The 24,255-nt window shown below is 37.7% G+C and overlaps 1 protein-coding gene across 1 annotated transcript in view; it reads right to left on the bottom strand.

Moving 5' to 3' along the window:
• Positions 1–24,255, bottom strand: part of vapal (VAMP (vesicle-associated membrane protein)-associated protein A, like) — a 36,389-nt gene that overhangs the window by 5,102 nt on the left and 7,032 nt on the right. The window contains exons 2-4 of the mRNA XM_056242160.1: positions 5,250–5,402; positions 2,491–2,594; positions 2,144–2,224 (exon numbers count right to left, since the gene is read on the bottom strand). Of these exons, the coding sequence (XP_056098135.1) occupies positions 2,144–2,224; positions 2,491–2,594; positions 5,250–5,402 (338 nt within the window). The remainder of the gene's footprint in view (positions 1–2,143; positions 2,225–2,490; positions 2,595–5,249; positions 5,403–24,255) is intronic.

Genomic DNA, 24,255 nt, shown 5'->3' with positions numbered 1-24,255 from the left:
GCGTTTTATTAGCCGCTGTATGCAAAACAAATAAAATAACTGGAAGAATAGCAAAGTGCAGTACACGGTACAACTATTTGCGCTACAAACCAGGGTGTTTATGATTATGATAAATTAAAATAGCATGATAACAAAATACCAGCTTGCCAGATCCAGCAGCGACAGGAATGTCAATCAAACTCAGAGCAGACGCAGACATTAGTGTAGATGAACACAGTCTCGCGCTTCACTCTGAAATACGCAGTGCATTTATTTATTTAAATTTGCAATCTGATAAATCTCGGTATTATTTTTATGAATCATGCAGCCCTCGTGAGTTTCAGTGTAAAGCATGCAAGGGAAATTACATTAATACTGAAAACAAAACTGCTCACTTCAAAATGTGAATAACTTCAAAACTGAAGAATCTCAAGTTACTGTAAATAAATAAATAAAAAACTGCAGTAAGTGATTTCAGGCGTTATCTTTTTTAAAGACGTGCACATATTAAATTAATAATGTACATTCCTACTTATCAAACTCATTTAATGTGAAAATAACTCTGTACCTGAAACACGTCCAAATGCAAAACAGGCTTAAAATATACGTTTGCTTTATTCAATACTAATATCAATATATGCGCATTAGAGGTTAATACTGGATTTTGCTGATATGATAATGTTTGGCAATATGAAAGGCAATAAACTGATTATTGTGCTTATATACTAGTAAAAATCTATATATTGAATGTGTTAAATACTGTTTCTAATTATAAAAAAAAGCCCAAAACACGCAAGCAGGAAATATTTCAGGAAAATAAAATCACTCACAGCACCTTAAAAGGTGAAGTTCTGAGTCGAGCTTGTTCTGCTGTTCACACACGGTTATAACTAGGGATGTCCCGATCAGGTTTTTTTGCCCTCGAGTCAGAGTCATTTGATTTTGAGTATCTACCGATACCGAGTCCCGATCCGATACTTACCAGTATTTAATACATAAAAAAAGAATAAAGAAGAGAGAAAAAACAGATCCAGGATGTTCTTTATTTTTTATTTAATTCACCTTATTTTAACATTCAACAATTCTGTTAACAAACAGAGCACTTCTGTGAGGCAGCTTGAACAATCAAGTAATAAATAACATAAAATCTTCACTTTTGGACTTTAGTGCAACAGTAAATATAGAAAAAGTCTAATATAAAAACAAATAGCACCTCAACTTAAAATACCCGGCAGGCATGTAAACAATTTTTTTTATTTTTTTTTAAGTGTATAAAAAAAATAATGAGAATATATATATATATATATATATATATATATATATATTAGGGGTGTAACAGTTCACAAAATTTGCGGTTCGATACGATACAGCAAAAAGAAAGAAATGCCAGAGAAATTTCCTATTTATTAAAAGAAAAACTATTTATAAATAAGTTTGAGTTTTCCTACATCTTGAAACTTTCAGGTTTATAAATGGGGGTAATCTTTGAAGGATGAACAAATAATGTTTTGGTAATCACATTAAAAATAACATTTAAATATATATTTATATAATGTTTGAGTTTTGAAGTGCAACATTAAATCCATGTTCATTCACGGCACAATGTTTCTCCTGGTGTCCACGTCAGCGCTGTTTGATCTAATAGAGATCTACGGTTAATGTGAATGCTTCTCACTAGATCTCGCAGCGATGTTATTACTTCAGTGGTGAACTCAAATGTTTTCTTCACCGGATCTCTCAGCACAGTGTCGCTTGATCTCGCGCTGCACAGATGTTGCTGGTCCGAACTGATAAACGGTCCGTTAAGCACAATATAATGAGTAGCGCAGTTTCGTTCCGCTTTCATTACGCTTGCCATTTGATGTTGCGCAACGTTGTGGTGATCGCGCCAGCGCGGATTACCGAACCGGAAGCCTCGTACCGAAACGGTTCAATAATTACGAATACATGTACCGTTACACCCCTAATTTACATATATCCAAGTCCTGATCGGGAGGTAACGTCCGATTCCGATCGAGTCTGAAACCATGTGATCGGATCGGGACATCCCTAGTTATAACTCAGTTTACAGCGGCATGTGAGAGGGTGGAGGTAAATACACACGCTCTCGTCTCCTTTCTGTCGTCTCTCTGAACCACACACACACACACACACACACACTCACCACTTTATCGTTTTCAGACGGCAGCTCAAACACGCATCTGAGTTTGGAGTCCATGAGCTCATCTGGTTTCGCGTCTTTCCACTGAAACACATGAAGAACAGGCAATTCATCAACTACTAGCAGCTGACACACACACACACACACACACACACACACACACACACAGTCTGACACACAGTCTGACACACACACATAAAGTAAATACTGACAATGTTTTGTTTGTTGGCCTGTTGTGTATTAATCAATGTCACGTTTCCACTCGTGCACTCACAGTCTCTCTCTCTCTCTCTCTCACACACACACACACACACACACGCTTGCACACACTCTCGACTTCACTCACTCACCAAGGCTTCTGTGTCTGAGAGGGTTCCAGGGGCGAAGATGGCCTGCACCATGAACTTGTGTTTGCTTTTCTCGTTGGGGTCGTAATCAAACGGCTGCAGCATAACTGTGGGAAACACACATATTAACAACATTAACCGCATTTGTATACACTCATGTAATACATACGGTCTGGACTAATCTGCACATAATCAAAAGTTAAAACTTTAAAATTATTTTGCACAAGAAACAGTAAATAATCTAAATATGACAATAGTAAAAGCTCACATAACTAACTTTCTTCTGTGGAACAAATGGAGAAATTTTTAAGATTTTCAATCATAATGAAGGAAGTTTTAAAGCTTCAAAAAGAACAATAAAGCATCATAAATTGAGTCAATATTCATAAATAGAGTTTATGAGCGAAGCACCAATGTCTGATTCACAAACGAATCATTCTTCTGAGTCTGATCTGTTCAATCCCTATTCTGAACGATTCGCTCACTGAAGAGTCGACTCGCTGAAGTCTCGACTCGCTGAAGAGTCGACTCACTGAAGAGTCGACTCGCTGAAGTCTCGACTCGCTGAAGTCTCGACTCGCTGAAGTCTCGACTCGCTGAAGTCTCGACTCGCTGAAGAGTCGACTCGCTGAAGTCTCGACTCACTGAAGAGTCGACTCACTGAAGTCTCGACTCGCTGAAGAGTCGACTCGCTGAAGTCTCGACTCGCTGAAGTCTCGACTCGCTGAAGTCTCGACTCGCTGAAGAGTCGACTCGCTGAAGTCTCGACTCACTGAAGAGTCGACTCACTGAAGTCTCGACTCGCTGAAGAGTCGACTCACTGAAGTCTCGACTCAATGAAGTCTCGACTCGCTGAAGTCTCGACTCGCTGAAGAGTCGACTCACTGAAGTCTCGACTCGCTGAAGTCTCGACTCGCTGAAGTCTCGACTCGCTGAAGTCTCGACTCGCTGAAGTCTCGACTCGCTGAAGTCTCGACTCGCTGAAGAGTCGACTCGCTGAAGTCTCGACTCACTGAAGAGTCGACTCACTGAAGTCTCGACTCGCTGAAGAGTCGACTCACTGAAGTCTCGACTCAATGAAGTCTCGACTCGCTGAAGTCTCGACTCGCTGAAGTCTCGACTCGCTGAAGAGTCGACTCACTGAAGTCTCGACTCAATGAAGTCTCGACTCGCTGAAGAGTCGACTCACTGAAGTCTCGACTCAATGAAGTCTCGACTCGCTGAAGAGTCGACTCACTGAAGTCTCGACTCACTGAAGAGTCGACTCACTGAAGTCTCGACTCGCTGAAGTCTCGACTCGCTGAAGTCTCGACTCGCTGAAGTCTCGACTCGCTGAAGTCTCGACTCGCTGAAGTCTCGACTCGCTGAAGTCTCGACTCAATGAAGTCTCGACTCGCTGAAGAGTCGACTCACTGAAGTCTCGACTCACTGAAGAGTCGACTCACTGAAGTCTCGACTCAATGAAGTCTCGACTCGCTGAAGAGTCGACTCACTGAAGTCTCGACTCACTGAAGAGTCGACTCACTGAAGTCTCGACTCACTGAAGAGTCGACTCACTGAAGTCTCGACTCACTGAAGAGTCGACTCACTGAATCAATGATGGATGTTTGTGGATGATTAACAGTTTGGATTTGAGTCTGTTCTTCACACAAATCCTGGAATATAAAGCGCGGTTTTCCCTACATACTCAACTAAAAAATTCAACATAATATCTGATTGACGTTAATCTTATAACCAGTGTTGGGGGTGTAACTCATTACAAGTAACTTGAGTTACGTAATCAGATTACTTTTTAAAGTAACTAGTAAAATGTACAACAAAATATCCGAGCGCAGACGAATGTAACGATGAGCGCGCCAAATTGGACACGAGGCTATATCTCCGCAAAACTTTAGTGCATTGAGACGAAAATTGGTGCATGTCATCAAAAGCATCATCTGAGGCTACATGCAGCGTTTCGGCACAGCGCCACCTACTGGTCAGGAGATATGAAAAATCTTCTTGCTTATAACTTAAGAATGGTTTGCTTAAAAATGGATAAAACTGGTCTCTTAACTCAGTGCAGCATTTTTTTTATGGTTTTAGCTTTAGTTAACTATGATAACCCTGGCTAAAATGTGCCGTCGGAGAAGCACGAATTAAAGACCACCATCTTGGCCAACATTTTCGGCTCTCCCAAACCGTTTCCATAGAATATGAATGTTCTTTTCTGGCTGAATACTTTGGGTCCTGTGTTGTAACCAAGCGTCAACCTTCCTCTCTCTCTCGAATCAAAACTGAGTGATTTAAACTGCAGTTCCTCCACTGGCCACTAGAGGCCGGCTGCAGAAGAAACTCAATCCCATAGACCTGCATGTTAAAATGCCCAACTTTACAGCAGAAAAAAACATGTTTACAGTCTGGTACAAAAAGTGGTTTTGGTCTATATAGCTAATCTTGCCCTTCATGACGACTGTGAGGGGGGTGATTTATTTTATAACTCATCCGTTTAAATTATATTAAGCCTTAAAGTTCTGCGTAATTAGGGGCGTGGCCACTTGAGTGACAGGTGGATTGCTGCTGATGTCACTGCTAGCCATTTGTTAGCGTCACGTCACCTCAGCTAATCCGCCTCGCTGCACGTTCGTTTATCCGCGAGTGACGCGCGGCCAAGATGGCGACGGCCGGCTCCGCCCACTTTGGGCTTCAAAAATGCTCTTGAGAAACACTACGAGTGACGTCACACACACTACGCCCATATTTCTGTAGTCTATGGTTCTAACCTGAGATGGTGAGCGTGGCTCCGGGCTCGATGATCCCGCTGTTGGGCCGTACGCAGTATCTGCGCGGCGCTGTGGTCTTCACTTTGAAACATACTTTCTTCTCTGAAGGATTCTTTAGCTTCAGGTTTGCAGTGACGACATCTGTGAAAGGACCTGAGAAGAAGAGGAGAACATCACGATATGAACATTTTGGCCGATAATTCATAATATCGGAAAAGCCGATAACCGATATATTGGCCAATAAACCTAAAACCACATTTTTATATGATTTTGAGAGCCTGATCACAAAAACACAAGTCTCACCATTAAAAGTCACATCCTAAACACACAATTATGATGTTCTCATTATAATTTTATGAAGCTAATATGACAGCACATGTTGCACTTCACTGTATTTCCCTTTTTTGAAGTGATTCCAATCATTTTTTCAAGCAATTCTAAACCATCAAGGTGAACATCTGAAGGAAATAATCCATTATTTATAATCGGTTCTAATATATCGGCCACATTTTCTTATGTGGGGTCGAAAATGCTCGCATTAAAAATAAACATGTATTGCCCGATATCGATGTGGTGGCCGATATATCGTCCATCTCTAATAAACATGCACACAAAATATGACATTTTATATCGTGTTGTTCTGAGTAAAATCTTAGAACATATTTGATATTTTAATATCCTTGTGAACTTTGTTGCAAATGCAGCATTTTCACTTTCAATATGGACTGATAAATCACAAACCATGTCACAAATAATCAGGTTTAACACAATATACAATTATAACGCTATTTTTTGTGAAAAAAAAAATAAGTTTAATATACTTTAAAACAGTTGTTATTAGGTGTAAGACTGTACTGTTTTTATTTTAACCCTTTTTTAAATGTACAGCATGTTTTCACAGGCTTTATATTACACATGAGCAGAATGTGGAATAACATTGTTTAAAATAATGGATTAATTATGTTTTTTAATGTATAATAATTTCGATTTTTTCATCCGATTACTCGGAAAAAAAATCAACATATTAAACGATTATCAAAATAACGGTTAGTTATGCATGTATTCATCTTAAAATGACTGTTAATTAATAAAAATTATGTAATGATTGTAACGTTTACAAAAAAAAAAGTGAATATCTCGTTCTTCATTATTAACAATGTTGCACATCAACATGAAAATCCAAAATGGACCATCTTTACCGACACGTCAAACGGAGAGACTCGAGCACAAAGACTGCAGTGTGTGAGACGCTCACTGACGCCTGCCGTTATTGAATCATGCAATTCCCCAATTACCATAAAATCACAATTTACAGGCATTTCAGCTGCACCGTTTTTGAAGGTCGTTTAAAGAGAGCCACAAGTCAAAGACCGTCTTTAAACCTCGTATGACTGAAACCACATCACGCCATAAACTCCCACAATGCACCGGGAAAACAACGCATCAGTAAAGTCGTTAAAAAAAAAAAATCAGTTAACGTTTATTTTATTTCAAGCAACAAAAATGTGTGTGGTTAGTGATGTCATTATGGTAAATGCAACTTTTATATTCATCATCGCAATCAAGAACACGGTTTAATTGCTGCAATCTGTGGAGCTTGAGGTCGTAGTTGATCTACAACATAATTTGATTTATGATTCAGACCCGGTTTAACTGCGTTCAGGTGCGGGAGAAACCTTCTTCTGTGCAGAAACATATGATCCATAAACGCTAATTATTCTTTAAAACGACATCACAACATCATAATTTGAACGATGTTAAAGATGTGAGTACAGAGGTGCTGTCACGACGTCGTTAGCAGAAGAAATGACATTAGCGGCGCAAGAAATAAAACCGCTTTAATTCAACGTCCTCCGTTTGTGAAATAATATTGTTCAAATTATACAATTATCACCTGCTATCTACTCGCACGCTCTGATAATAATAGCTTTGTGGGAGTAAACATTATTTTGATAATTGGTCAAAAAATAAATCTATTAAATCTGATTCTGTTGCATAGACTTGAATGAAGAATAATATAATGATATGAAAATATTGATATTTAATCTGATTCTGTTGCATAGACTTGAATGAAGAATAATATATAGATATGAAAATATTGATATTTAATCTGATTCTGTTGCATAGACTTGAATGAAGAATAATATATTGATATGGAAATATTGATATTTAATATGATTCTGTTGCATAGACTTGAATGAAGAATAATATATTAAGATATGGAAATATTGATATTTAATCTGATTATGTTGCATAGACTTGAATGAAGAATAATTTATAAAAATATTGATATTTAATATAATTCTGTTGCATAGACTTGAATGAAGAATAATATATAAAAATATTGATATTTAATATAATTCTGTTGCATAGACTTGAATGAAGAATAATATATAAAAATATTGATATTTAATATAATTCTGTTGCATAGACTTTAATGAAGAATATCTGAAAATATTAATATTTAATATTATTCTGTTGCATAGACTTGAATGAAGAATAATATATAAAAATATTGATATTTAATATAATTCTGTTGCATAGACTTTAATGAAGAATATCTGAAAATATTGATATTTAATATTATTCTGTTGCATAGTGTAAGACTGGGAAACTGGTTGAAGCTGGAAATGAACATTTGGCCTTGTAAGAACTGGTTGGAGACACTGTCTTGACCACATGGTCTATTGAAACAAAGGAACTTGCTGAAATAGCATTCGACCTCCCCCTCACGCAGTCTCACCTGATTTACATTTCACCCAGTAACAGCTGAAACTCACATGAGAATATATATATGGTTTGATGTGAATGATTATCATTGAGCATTATGTTTGGTATCATTTGAAATGTCTCAGGAATGAGTGGTACAAATGTCTCATTCCCAAAGTATAAAACAAAAGGTAATAAGGTTTTTTAAGAGTTTAGGGATATCCGGCACACAAATGAATGTGGTCTCCTACTCCCAAGGTGTGAACTCAATGCTAATTTCCACTGTTAGCAAATGTTACCATGTAAATTTACTTCTGCCCCCAGTAAGTCTGGGGGGATGAACACAGTACATTTCCACTGTGAATACAGGTTTACATATGAAATGAGGTCTGGCTATTTAATGGAAGGCAGCCATAGACTTGAATGAAGAATAATATATTGATATGAAAATATTGATATTTAATATTTTAATACAGGCCTATTTCTGTCCAATTTTTGTATTACTTTAAACGAAAGTGTGTTTTTTTAATGGCTTGTTTTTTATTATTATTTTAGATTCAGTAAAATTATTGAATTTAATTAAAAATTCCAATAATACAATTATAAAAAAAATAAAAAAAACGAATTTAAAAAAAGAAAGAAATCATAAAAGAAATCATTTTCGGTTTCGGTTTAATTAGCACGATTTCATATAAGCCTATGAGCTTTATATTGGCCACCAGAATTTGCACGGAAATGTATGTTTATTTCTGACAGAAAACCAGCATCTCTCCTCACAATCAAATCCCGCTCCAGCTTTTCCGATGGGCTTTTGGATCAGATGAACGGAGATGATGTGCAATTAGCCTTCAAAAGCCAGGATCTTATGACTGAGCATGTCACATATTACTGGATTAGAGGAGTCCCGCAGGATCAAGCGAAGCAATGGGTTTATTTGCGTAAACACGGTCCAGAGCACCAGATGCTCGACCTTGGGAATTAGCTTCTGCTGAACTTGTGAGAAGGAGGATCGTTGTGTGCAACATGAGAAGTAAATAAACTCACATCAGAGAAGCATCGGAGGGAATCATAATCATATGCGAAGGATAAGAGAAAGAAATCTAATCAGCAGGAAAAAAAAAGGTGTGTGTTCAGGTCAACGTTCATGTTTCCCACTGAACAGATTTATTTCTGATGCCAGATGACAATATCAGTTTTCTGTTCTTCTACTGTATTATTCGTTTAAGCTCAACTACTGTCATGATGGAGCAAGTTAGTTAAATAAATGATCCACAATGTTTTTCATGCAATTTTGAGTCTATTTTGCATCCATAACATTTCAGATTATTAGACAGAAAACATTACAAATACGCATTTAAGTTTTTATTTTATTGCACTTGAACTATTTGCATCTGTAGATTTCAATACATGTCTTTAAAGGCGGTGTATATTCTGAAGATTTGTTAATTTATCATATTATACTAAAAACATGGTGAAACTGCATAATATTTTCTGATTTATGAATTATGAATCTGGCTTTATTCAATGTTCAGATTTCTAGAAATGTATGCATATTTAATTAGATAATGCCTAATTTGCATATTTTAACGTAATATTTCAGGAAACCTGCAGTATTGGGATTAATCAACTGGGGAACGCATGGATAAACCTTACATGAACACATGGAAAATTTCTATTTCAAGCCAACAGCCTGCAAAAGCATCGCACTCCAACCAAACACGATGCCAACATGTGATTTCTGCGGTTAATAATCCACAAACCGTTTGAGATAAACATATTTAATGCATTTCGCTTCCACTAATGCAGACGCCAACCTGTGACTGCTAAATGGAGCGTCAATAAAACTCAATTGTAAACTTTTGCCTCAAAAAAACATCATCATGTGAACGCAAAAGCTTACATAAACCAAAGAGGCGAGGTCAACAACAGTTCACCGCTGAAGTGAATCAGACATGATGCTACATAACGGACACAATTGCATTAATTTCCCATGTCATGGTTTTTGGACAAGGCCATTACACGCACTGACCACACGTCTCGGGAACACGCAGAGTAAAGGGGCGGGGCCTGGGTGAGTTAGTCAGTAGTGTGTTAAACTGGCGGTTATGATAATCAGGGGCGGGACATTTCCCAAACACACTCGAAGCGCTCGACCAATCACAACACACTGCTTGATGAACTTGTCTTGTGTGATGAAAGAGAGATAGAAGAGGGAGAAACTAAAGAAATGGAGACCAGCTCCTAAAAAACTCTATTAGTCTAGTTTAATCTCCTGTGTGTGTGTGTGTGTGTGATTGTGGTTTCCTCATGTTTCAGGAGTGTATTCTGCGAGTTACGGGCCTGAACATGACCGCGTGGAATCCTCTCGGGAACGGACTCTCCTATGAAGACTTCTCTTTCGCTGTGTTTGCTCTGAAAGATGAGAATCAGTGTGTGTGTGTGTGTGTTCATCAGTGCGGTTTTAAACAGCATCTATTCTGCTTTTCCTCATCTTCATCTGTGTTTAGTGTGATGTTGCTGTTTAATCATGAAAAAGCTCCAGTTATTCTCTATATCAGAGTCAGTGTTTCTGAACTCCTGAAACGCCTCCACTGTAGTCTCGAGTTTCACGTCTCAATATTACTCATTATAATAATTAATGCGCAGAATAAAGGGGCGGGGCCTGGTTGAGTTAGTCAGTAGTGTGTTAAACTGGCGGTTATGGAAAGGGGCGGGGCATTTCCCAAACACACTCGAAGCGCTCGACCAATCACAACACACTGCTCCAGCCGACCAATCAGAGCACAGTGTGCTTTTCAGGAGGAGGGGCTTCATAGAGACAGGAAGTAAACAGAGCGTTACTGACAGACTGGGAAGAGAGGAGCCGCAACAATGGAGAATATGAGGAGAATAATCAACATTCAAGCAGGAAAACCTGTTCTAAACCAAGAACATCATCCAGACTCTGTAAAGGGGTATATACTGGGCTCTTTAAAAGGCACACAAAATCAAATATAAAGTCCAAATCAACCCTATTTACTTTGATACACATTTTATTCAAAGTTGCTCAATCCCCTGGTCCTCTCGTCTTCATATTTAGCCCCTGGACTGATTTCAGCCGCTGTCATCACACCAGGACATCCCATATCCTGATAACAGTGACAGAATAAGTACACACACACACGACAGGAGAGTGTTTTCCTGGCTGCTAGTGTAAGATCTTCCTTAGGCCTAGATGAATAAATAATACAGAGATGCACAGTGAGGGAAAAGAGACATCGGGGCTCTACTGTGTGCGCATTTCACTCACATTTGCAAGAGAAATATACTGTGTGTGAACGTGAATGTTTAAATTAAGTCTGTTTAAAGGCCTGTTCACATCAAGGATGATAACTATAATGGATAAAGTTTAGAAATCATTCTCAATATAAAAGAACAGCAGAGTTCACACCACAACGATATCGATATAATCTGAACACACATCTGTATACTGTATCAGTGTAGACAGCGTCAGTCATTATAATCTGAACACACATCTGTATACTGTATCAGTGTAGACAGCGTCAGTCATTATAATCTGAACACACATCTGTATACTGTATCAGTGTAGACAGCGTCAGTCATTATAATCTGAACACACATCTGTATACTGTATCAGTGTAGACAGCGACAGTCATTATAATCTGAACACACATCTGTATACTGTATCAGTGTAGACAGCGTCAGTCATTATAATCTGAACACACATCTGTATACTGTATCAGTGTAGACAGCATCAGTCATTATAATCTGAACACACATCTGTATACTGTATCAGTGTAGACAGCGACAGTCATTATAATCTGAACACACATCTGTATACTGTATCAGTGTAGACAGCGTCAGTCATTATAGTCTGAACACACATCTGTATACTGTATCAGTGTAGACAGCGTCAGTCATTATAATCTGAACACACATCTGTATACTGTATCAGTGTATCAGCGACAGTCATTATAATCTGAACACACATCTGTATACTGTATCAGTGTAGACAGCGTCAGTCATTATAATCTGAACACACATCTGTATACTGTATCAGTGTAGACAGCGTCAGTCATTATAATCTGAACACACATCTGTATACTGTATCAGTGTAGACAGCGTCAGTCATTATAATCTGAACACACATCTGTATACTGTATCAGTGTAGACAGCGTCAGTCATTATAATCTGAACACACATCTGTATACTGTATCAGTGTAGACAGCGACAGTCATTATAATCTGAACACACATCTGTATACTGTATCAGTGTAGACAGCATCAGTCATTATAGTCTGAACACACATCTGTATACTGTATCAGTGTATCAGCGTCAGTCATTATAATCTGAACACACATCTGTATACTGTATCAGTGTAGACAGCGTCAGTCATTATAATCTGAACACACATCTGTATACTGTATCAGTGTAGACAGCGTCAGTCATTATAATCTGAACACACATCTGTATACTGTATCAGTGTAGACAGCGACAGTCATTATAATCTGAACACACATCTGTATACTGTATCAGTGTAGACAGCATCAGTCATTATAGTCTGAACACACATCTGTATACTGTATCAGTGTATCAGCGTCAGTCATTATAATCTGAACACACATCTGTATACTGTATCAGTGTAGACAGCGTCAGTCATTATAATCTGAACACACATCTGTATACTGTATCAGTGTAGACAGCGTCAGTCATTATAATCTGAACACACATCTGTATACTGTATCAGTGTATCAGCGACAGTCATTATAATCTGAACACACATCTGTATACTGTATCAGTGTAGACAGCGTCAGTCATTATAATCTGAACACACATCTGTATACTGTATCAGTGTAGACAGCGTCAGTCATTATAATCTGAACACACATCTGTATACTGTATCAGTGTAGACAGCGTCAGTCATTATAATCTGAACACACATCTGTATACTGTATCAGTGTAGACAGCGTCAGTCATTATAATCTGAACACACATCTGTATACTGTATCAGTGTAGACAGCGTCAATCATTATAATCTGAACACACATCTGTATCCTGTATCAGCAGGGCTCCAGACTAACATTTCCACTGGTTGCACTGGTGCTACCAACTTTCTCAGTTGGTCGCACCAACATATGATTTGGTCGCACCTTTTTTTTTTGCTACATGCCATGGAATTAATCAATGCATGTTGATGAATAGTGGTTTTAATGGACCAAGGCTAGCAAAGGCTTTCTGGGTTGCAGCATAAATACCTGTAATATATTATATAAAAACATTTTTATATTTATACTATATATATTATATAGTATAAATATAATTATATTATATATTACATTTTATTATATATTACATTATATTATATTACATTTTTAACCCAACATTTGGGTTTGTCCATATTTGACCCAAATTTGAGTTTAAACAACCCAGCATTGTTTAGGAATGTACAAATCTATCTATTAACATTTGAATTATATTATATCTATCAATCTATCTATTTATCTATCTATCTGTATCTATTTATCTATCTATGTATCTATGTATCTATCTATATATGTATCTATGTATCTATGTATCTATGTATCTATCTATCTATCTATCTATCTATCTATCTATCTATCTATCTATCTATCTATCTATCTATCTATTATCATCTTCTATCAGCATCATCTTTCTATCTTTTAAAAATCATTAAACATTCAAATGTATGCATTACATTTTAAAAAGATTAGAGTATTATAATACGCTGATACAGATTTTCCGTTATCAAAGTTTATAGTTGTAACAAAAATCAGAAATCTCACACTCCTTAGGCCTACCTTCTGCATTTTATAATTATTTTCCTCTGTCGATCGATTACTATCATCTAACCGCTGAAAAGACGTAGGAAGGGGCTCGGTATGTCGTGAGACCGTTTCATTTTTATATGCCTTAATTCCTGAATTCGTAATTTGGCGCGTTTCACCATCAGTGTGCAATGCGCGTGACGTGTACGTTCGTCAATAAATAAACTGCACGTGTCTTGCGGAAGAACACTGTAGCCGGAGCTACTTCTCTCCGTTAATGTCTATGGCGAGTCACGCAGGCACTGGGCTACTCCGCAGCCGAGACGAGCCCGGGATAAAATAGTCAGAATATAAACACTTATTATAAGCGTACCGTAGGGATTCAGGATAAGTCAAAAACACCGTTTGGAAAATGGATTCATGATGTACTCGTTCATTTTGAACATAAGTTACGGACTGCAGCAGCTGATACAACGGCGTTCTGTTGCTCAAGCGTCCACTCGCACAAATGCGACCACATACAATTTTAACTCGCACATTCTCAAAAAACGGTCACATATGCGACCAATTTGGTCGCAGTCTGGAACCCTGATCAGTGTAGACAGCGTCAGTCATTATAATCTGAACACACATCTGTATACTGTATCAGTGTATCGGCGTCAGTCATTATAATCTGAACACACATCTGTATACTGTATCAGTGTATCGGCGTCAGTCATTATAATCTGAACACACATCTGTATACTGTATCAGTGTAGACAGCGTCAGTCATTATAATCTGAACACACATCTGTATACTGTATCAGTGTAAACAGCGTCAGTCATTATAATCTGAACACACATCTGTATACTGTATCAGTGTAGACAGCGTCAGTCATTATAATCTGAACACACATTTGTATACTGTATCAGTGTAGACAGCGTCAGTCATTATAATCTGAACACACATCTGTATACTGTATCAGTGTAGACAGCGTCAGTCATTATAATCTGAACACACATCTGTATACTGTATCAGTGTAGACAGCGTCAGTCATTATAATCTGAACACACATCTGTATACTGTATCAGTGTAGACAGCGTCAGTCATTATAATCTGAACACACATTTGTATACTGTATCAGTGTAGACAGCGTCAGTCATTATAATCTGAACACACATCTGTATACTGTATCAGTGTAGACAGCGACAGTCATTATAATCTGAACACACATCTGTATACTGTATCAGTGTAGACAGCGTCAGTCATTATAATCTGAACACACATCTGTATACTGTATCAGTGTATCGGCGTCAGTCATTATAATCTGAACACACCAGTATACTGTATCAGTGTATCGGCGTCAGTCATTATAATCTGAACACACATCTGTATACTGTGTCAGTGTATCGGCGTCAGTCATTATAATCTGAACACACATCTGTATACTGTATCAGTGTATCAGCGTCAGTCATTATAATCTGAACACACATCTGTATACTGTATCAGTGTATCAGCGTCAGTCATTATAATCTGAACACACATCTGTATACTGTATCAGTGTATCAGCGTCAGTCATTATAATCTGAACACACATCTGTATACTGTATCAGTGTAGACAGCGTCAGTCATTATAATCTGAACACACATCTGTATACTGTATCAGTGTATCAGCGTCAGTCATTATAATCTGAACACACATCTGTATACTGTATCAGTGTAGACAGCGTCAGTCATTATAATCTGAACACACATCTGTATACTGTATCAGCGTCAGTCATTATAATCTGAACACACATCTGAATACTGTATCAGTGTAGACAGCGTCAGTCATTATAATCTGAACACACATCTGTATACTGTATCAGCGTCAGTCATTATAATCTGAACACACATCTGTATACTGTATCAGTGTATCGGCGTCAGTCATTATAATCTGAACACACATCTGTATACTGTATCAGTGTATTAGCGTCAGTCATTATAATCTGAACACACATCTGTATACTGTATCAGTGTATCAGCGTCAGTCATTATAATCTGAACACACATCTGTATACTGTATCAGTGTAGACAGCGTCAGTCATTATAATCTGAACACACATCTGTATACTGTATCAGTGTATCAGCGTCAGTCATTATAATCTGAACACACATCTGTATACTGTATCAGTGTATCAGCGTCAGTCATTATAATCTGAACACACATCTGTATACTGTATCAGTGTATCAGCGTCAGTCATTATAATCTGAACACACATCTGTATACTGTATCAGTGTATCAGCGTCAGTCATTATAATCTGAACACACATCTGTGTACTGTATCAGTGTATCAGCGTCAGTCATTATAATCTGAACACACATCTGTATACTGTATCAGTGTATCAGCGTCAGTCATTATAATCTGAACACACATCTGTATACTGTATCAGTGTATCAGCGTCAGTCATTATAATCTGAACACACATCTGTATACTGTATCAGTGTATCAGCGTCAGTCATTATAATCTGAACACACATCTGTATACTGTATCAGTGTATCAGCGTCAGTCATTATAATCTGAACACACATCTGTATACTGTATCAGTGTATCAGCGTCAGTCATTATAATCTGAACACACATCTGTATACTGTATCAGTGTATCAGCGTCAGTCATTATAATCTGAACACACATCTGTATACTGTATCAGTGTAGACAGCGTCAGTCATTATAATCTGAACACACATCTGTATACTGTATCAGCGTCAGTCATTATAATCTGAACACACATCTGAATACTGTATCAGTGTAGACCGCGTCAGTCATTATAATCTGAACACACATCTGTATACTGTATCAGTGTATCGGCGTCAGTCATTATAATCTGAACACACATCTGTATACTGTATCAGTGTAGACAGCGTCAGTCATTATAATCTGAACACACATCTGTATACTGTATCAGTGTAGACAGCGTCAGTCATTTTAATCTGAACACACATCTGTATACTGTCTCAGTGTAGAGAGCGTCAGTCATTATAATCTGAACACACATCTGTATACTGTATCAGTGTAGACAGCGTCAGTCATTTTAATCTGAACACACATCTGTATACTGTATCGGCGTCAGTCATTATAATCTGAACACACATCTGTATACTGTATCAGTGTAGACAGCGTCAGTCATTATAATCTGAACACACATCTGTATACTGTATCGGCGTCAGTCATTATAATCTGAACACACATCTGTATACTGTATCAGTGTAGACAGCGTCAGTCATTATAATCTGAACACACATCTGTATACTGTATCAGTGTAGACAGCGTCAGTCATTATAATCTGAACACACATCTGTATACTGTATCGGCGTCAGTCATTATAATCTGAACACACATCTGTATACTGTATCGGCGTCAGTCATTATAATCTGAACACACATCTGTATACTGTATCAGTGTAGACAGCGCAAGTCATTATAATCTGATCACACATCTGTATACTGTATCGGCGTCAATCATTATAATCTGAACACACATCTGTATACTGTATCGGCGTCAGTCATTATAATCTGAACACACATCTGTATACTGTATCGGCGTCAGTCATTATAATCTGAACACACATCTGTATACTGTATCAGTGTAGACAGCGTCAGTCATTATAATCTGAACACACATCTGTATACTGTATCAGTGTAGACAGCGTCAGTCATTATAATCTGAACACACATCTGTATACTGTATCAGTGTAGACAGCGTCAGTCATTATAATCTGATCACACATCTGTATACTGTATCGGCGTCAGTCATTATAATCTGAACACACATCTGTATACTGTATCAGTGTAGACAGCGTCAGTCATTATAATCTGAACACACATCTGTATACTGTATCAGTGTAGACAGCGTCAGTCATTATAATCTGAACACACATCTGTATACTGTATCAGTGTAGACAGCGTCAGTCATTATAATCTGATCACACATCTGTATACTGTATCGGCGTCAGTCATTATAATCTGAACACACATCTGTATACTGTATCAGTGTAGACAGCGTCAGTCATTATAATCTGAACACACATCTGTATACTGTATCAGTGTAGACAGCGTCAGTCATTATAATCTGAACACACATCTGTATACTGTATCAGTGTAGACAGCGTCAGTCATTATAATCTGAACACACATCTGTATACTGTATCAGTGTAGACAGCGCAAGTCATTATAATCTGATCACACATCTGTATACTGTATCGGCGTCAGTCATTATAATCTGAACACATCTGTAAACTGTATCAGTGTAGACAGCGTCAGTCATTATAATCTGAACACACATCTGTATACTGTATCAGTGTAGACAGCGTCAGTCATTATAATCTGAACACACATCTGTATACTGTATCAGTGTAGACAGCGTCAGTCATTATAATCTGAACACACATCTGTATACTGTATCAGTGTAGACAGCGTCAGTCATTATAATCTGAACACACATCTGTATACTGTATCGGCGTCAGTCATTATAATCTGAACACACATCTGTATACTGTATCGGCGTCAGTCATTATAATCTGAACACACATCTGTACACTGTATCGGCGACAGTCATTATAATCTGAACACACATCTGTATACTGTATCAGTGTAGACAGCGTCAGTCATTATAATCTGAACACACATCTGTATACTGAATCAGTGTAGACAGCGTAAGTCATTATAATCTGAACACACATCTGTATACTGTATCGGCGTCAGTCATTATAATCTGAACACACATCTGTATACTGTATCAGTGTAGACAGCGTCAGTCATTATAATCTGAACACACATCTGTATACTGTATCAGTGTAGACAGCGTCAGTCATTATAATCTGAACACACATCTGTATACTGTATCAGTGTAGACAGCGCAAGTCATTATAATCTGATTACACATCTGTATACTGTATCAGCGTCAGTCATTATAATCTGAACACACATCTGTATACTGTATCGGCGTCAGTCATTATAATCTGAGCACACATCTGTATACTGTATCGGCGTCAGTCATTATAATCTGAACACACATCTGTATACTGTATCAGTGTAGACAGCGTCAGTCATTATAATCTGAACACACATCTGTATACTGTATCAGTGTAGACAGCGTAAGTCATTATAATCTGAACACACATCTGTATACTGTATCAGTGTAGACAGCGTCAGTCATTATAATCTGAACACACATCTGTATACTGTATCGGCGTCAGTCATTATAATCTGAACACACATCTGTATACTGTATCGGCGTCAGTCATTATAATCTGAACACACATCTGTATACTGTATCAGTGTAGACAGCGTCAGTCATTATAATCTGAACACACATCTGTATACTGTAACAGTGTAGACAGCGTCAGTCATTATAATCTGAACACACATCTGTATACTGTATCAGTGTAGACAGCGTCAGTCATTATAATCTGAACACACATCTGTATACTGTATCAGTGTAGACAGCATCAGTCATTATAATCTGAACACACATCTGTATACTGTATCAGTGTAGACAGCGTCAGTCATTATAATCTGAACACACATCTGTATACTGTATCAGTGTAGACAGCGTCAGTCATTATAATCTGATCACACATCTGTATACTGTATCGGCGTCAGTCATTATAATCTGAACACACATCTGTATACTGTATCGGCGTCAGTCATTATAATCTGAACACACATCTGTATACTGTATCGGCGTCAGTCATTATAATCTGAACACACATCTGTATACTGTATCAGTGTAGACAGCGTCAGTCATTATAATCTGAACACACATCTGTATACTGTATCAATGTAGACAGCGTAAGTCATTATAATCTGAACACACATCTGTATACTGTATCAGTGTAGACAGCGTCAGTCATTATAATCTGAACACACATCTGTATACTGTATCGGCGTCAGTCATTATAATCTGAACACACATCTGTATACTGTATCGGCGTCAGTCATTATAATCTGAACACACATCTGTATACTGTATCAGTGTAGACAGCGTCAGTCATTATAATCTGAACACACATCTGTATACTGTAACAGTGTAGACAGCGTCAGTCATTATAATCTGAACACACATCTGTATACTGTATCAGTGTAGACAGCGTCAGTCATTATAATCTGAACACACATCTGTATACTGTATCAGTGTAGACAGCGTCAGTCATTATAATCTGAACACACATCTGTATACTGTATCAGTGTAGACAGCGACAGTCATTATAATCTGAACACACATCTGTATACTGTATCAGTGTAGACAGCGTCAGTCATTATAATCTGATCACACATCTGTATACTGTATCGGCGTCAGTCATTATAATCTGAACACACATCTGTATACTGTATCGGCGTCAGTCATTATAATCTGAACACACATCTGTATACTGTATCGGCGTCAGTCATTATAATCTGAACACACATCTGTATACTGTATCAGTGTAGACAGCGTCAGTCATTATAATCTGAACACACATCTGTATACTGTATCAGTGTAGACAGCGTAAGTCATTATAATCTGAACACACATCTGTATACTGTATCAGTGTAGACAGCGTCAGTCATTATAATCTGAACACACATCTGTATACTGTATCGGCGTCAGTCATTATAATCTGAACACATCTGTATACTGTATCGGCGTCAGTCATTATAATCTGAACACACATCTGTATACTGTATCAGTGTAGACAGCGTCAGTCATTATAATCTGAACACACATCTGTATACTGTAACAGTGTAGACAGCGTCAGTCATTATAATCTGAACACACATCTGTATACTGTATCAGTGTAGACAGCGTCAGTCATTATAATCTGAACACACATCTGTATACTGTATCAGTGTAGACAGCGTCAGTCATTATAATCTGAACACACATCTGTATACTGTATCAGTGTAGACAGCGTCAGTCATTATAATCTGAACACACATCTGTATACTGTATCAGTGTAGACAGCGCCAGTCATTATAATCTGAACACACATCTGTATACTGTATCAGTGTAGACAGCGTCAGTCATTATAATCTGAACACACATCTGTATACTGTATCAGTGTAGACAGCGTCAGTCATTATAATCTGAACACACATCTGTATACTGTATCAGTGTAGACAGCGTCAGTCATTATAATCTGAACACACATCTGTATACTGTATCAGTGTAGACAGCGTCAGTCATTTTAATCTGAACACACATCTGTATACTGTATCAGTGTAGACAGCGTCAGTCATTATAATCTGAACACACATCTGTATACTGTATCAGTGTAGACAGCGTCAGTCATTATAATCTGAACACACATCTGTATACTGTATCGGCGTCAGTCATTATAATCTGAACACACATCTGTATACTGTATCAGTGTAGACAGCGTCAGTCATTATAATCTGAACACACATCTGTATACTGTATCAGTGTAGACAGCGTCAGTCATTATAATCTGAACACACATCTGTATACTGTATCAGTGTATCAGCGACAGTCATTATAATCTGAACACACATCTGTATTCTGTATCAGTGTATCAGCGACAGTCATTATAGTCTGAACACACATCTGTATACTGTATCAGTGTATCAGCGTCAGTCATTATAATCTGAACACACATCTGTATACTGTATCAGTGTAGACGGCGTCAGTCATTATAATCTGAACACACATCTGTATACTGTATCAGTGTAGACAGCGTCAGTCATTATAATCTGAACACACATCTGTATACTGTATCAGTGTATCAGCGACAGTCATTATAATCTGAACACACATCTGTATTCTGTATCAGTGTATCAGCGACAGTCATTATAGTCTGAACACACATCTGTATACTGTATCAGTGTATCAGCGTCAGTCATTTTAATCTGAACACACATCTGTATACTGTATCAGTGTATCAGCGTCAGTCATTATAATCTGAACACACATCTGTATACTGTATCAGTGTAGACAGCGTCAGTCATTATAATCTGAACACACATCTGTATACTGTATCAGTGTAGACAGCGTCAGTCATTATAATCTGAACACACATCTGTATACTGTATCAGTGTATCAGCGACAGTCATTATAATCTGAACACACATCTGTATACTGTATCAGTGTATCAGCGTCAGTCATTATAATCTGAACACACATCTGTATACTGTATCAGTGTAGACAGCGTCAGTCATTATAATCTGAACACACATCTGTATACTGTATCAGTGTAGACAGCGTCAGTCATTATAATCTGAACACACATCTGTATACTGTATCAGTGTAGACAGCGTCAGTCATTATAATCTGAACACACATCTGTATACTGTATCAGTGTATCAGCGACAGTCATTATAATCTGAACACACATCTGTATACTGTATCAGTGTATCAGCGTCAGTCATTATAATCTGAACACACATCTGTATACTGTATCAGTGTATCAGCGACAGTCATTATAATCTGAACACACATCTGTATACTGTATCAGTGTATCAGCGTCAGTCATTATAATCTGAACACACATCTGTATACTGTATCAGTGTAGACAGCGTCAGTCATTATAATCTGAACACACATCTGTATACTGTATCAGTGTAGACAGCGTCAGTCATTATAATCTGAACACACATCTGTATACTGTATCAGTGTAGACAACGTCAGTCATTATAATCTGAACACACATCTGTATACTGTATCAGTGTATCAGCGACAGTCATTATAATCTGAACACACATCTGTATACTGTATCAGTGTATCAGCGTCAGTCATTATAATCTGAACACACATCTGTATACTGTATCAGTGTAGACAGCGTCAGTCATTATAATCTGAACACACATCTGTATACTGTATCAGTGTAGACAGCGTCAGTCATTATAATCTGAACACACATCTGTATACTGTATCAGTGTATCAGCGACAGTCATTATAATCTGAACACACATCTGTATACTGTATCAGTGTATCAGCGTCAGTCATTATAATCTGAACACACATCTGTATACTGTATCAGTGTAGACAGCGTCAGTCATTATAATCTGAACACACATCTGTATACTGTATCAGTGTAGACAGCGTCAGTCATTATAATCTGAACACACATCTGTATACTGTATCAGTGTAGACAGCGTCAGTCATTATAGTCTGAACACACATCTGTATACTGTATCAGTGTAGACAGCGACAGTCATTATAATCTGAACACACATCTGTATTCTGTATCAGTGTATCAGCGACAGTCATTATAGTCTGAACACACATCTGTATACTGTATCAGTGTAGACAGCGTCAGTCATTATAATCTGAACACACATCTGTATTCTGTATCAGTGTATCAGCGTCAGTCATTATAATCTGAACACACATCTGTATACTGTATCAGTTTAGACAGTGTCAGTCATTATAATCTGAACACACATCTGTATACTGTATCAGTTTAGACAGTGTCAGTCATTATAATCTGAACACACATCTGTATACTGTATCAGTTTAGACAGTGTCAGTCATTATAATCTGAACACACATCTGTATACTGTATCAGTGTAGACAGCGTCAGTCATTATAATCTGAACACACATCTGTATACTGTATCAGTGTAGACAGCGACAGTCATTATAATCTGAACACACATCTGTATACTGTATCAGTGTAGACAGCGTCAGTCATTATAATCTGAACACACATCTGTATACTGTATCAGTGTAGACAGCGCCAGTCATTATAATCTGAACACACATCTGTATACTGTATCAGTGTAGACAGCGACAGTCATTATAATCTGAACACACATCTGTATACTGTATCAGTGTAGACAGCGTCAGTCATTATAGTCTGAACACACATCTGTATACTGTATCAGTGTAGACAGCGTCAGTCATTATAATCTGAACACACATCTGTATACTGTATCAGTGTATCAGCGACAGTCATTATAATCTGAACACACATCTGTATACTGTATCAGTGTAGACAGCGTCAGTCATTATAATCTGAACACACATCTGTATACTGTATCAGTGTAGACAGCGTCAGTCATTATAATCTGAACACACATCTGTATACTGTATCAGTGTAGACCGCGTCAGTCATTATAATCTGAACACACATCTGTATACTGTATCAGTGTAGACAGCGTCACTCATTATAATCTGAACACACATCTGTATACTGTATCAGTGTATCGGCGTCAGTCATTATAATCTGAACACACATCTGTATACTGTATCAGTGTATCAGCGTCAGTCATTATAATCTGAACACACATCTGTATACTGTATCAGTGTAGACAGCGTCAGTCATTATAATCTGAACACACATCTGTATACTGTATCAGTGTAGACAGCGTCAATCATTATAATCTGAACACACATCTGTATACTGTATCAGTGTAGACCGCGTCAGTCATTATAATCTGAACACACATCTGTATACTGTATCAGTGTAGACAGCGTCAGTCATTATAATCTGAACACACATCTGTATACTGTATCAGTGTAGACAGCGTCAGTCATTATAATCTGAACACAC

This window comes from Rhinichthys klamathensis, unplaced genomic scaffold (genome assembly GCF_029890125.1).
Source record: "Rhinichthys klamathensis goyatoka isolate OS25496 unplaced genomic scaffold, OSU_Roscu_1.1 h1tg000703l_1, whole genome shotgun sequence".
NCBI lineage: Eukaryota > Metazoa > Chordata > Actinopteri > Cypriniformes > Leuciscidae > Rhinichthys > Rhinichthys klamathensis.
The sequence above is the reverse complement of the archived record's forward strand: the minus strand, read 5'-3'. Positions and strand labels throughout refer to the sequence as shown.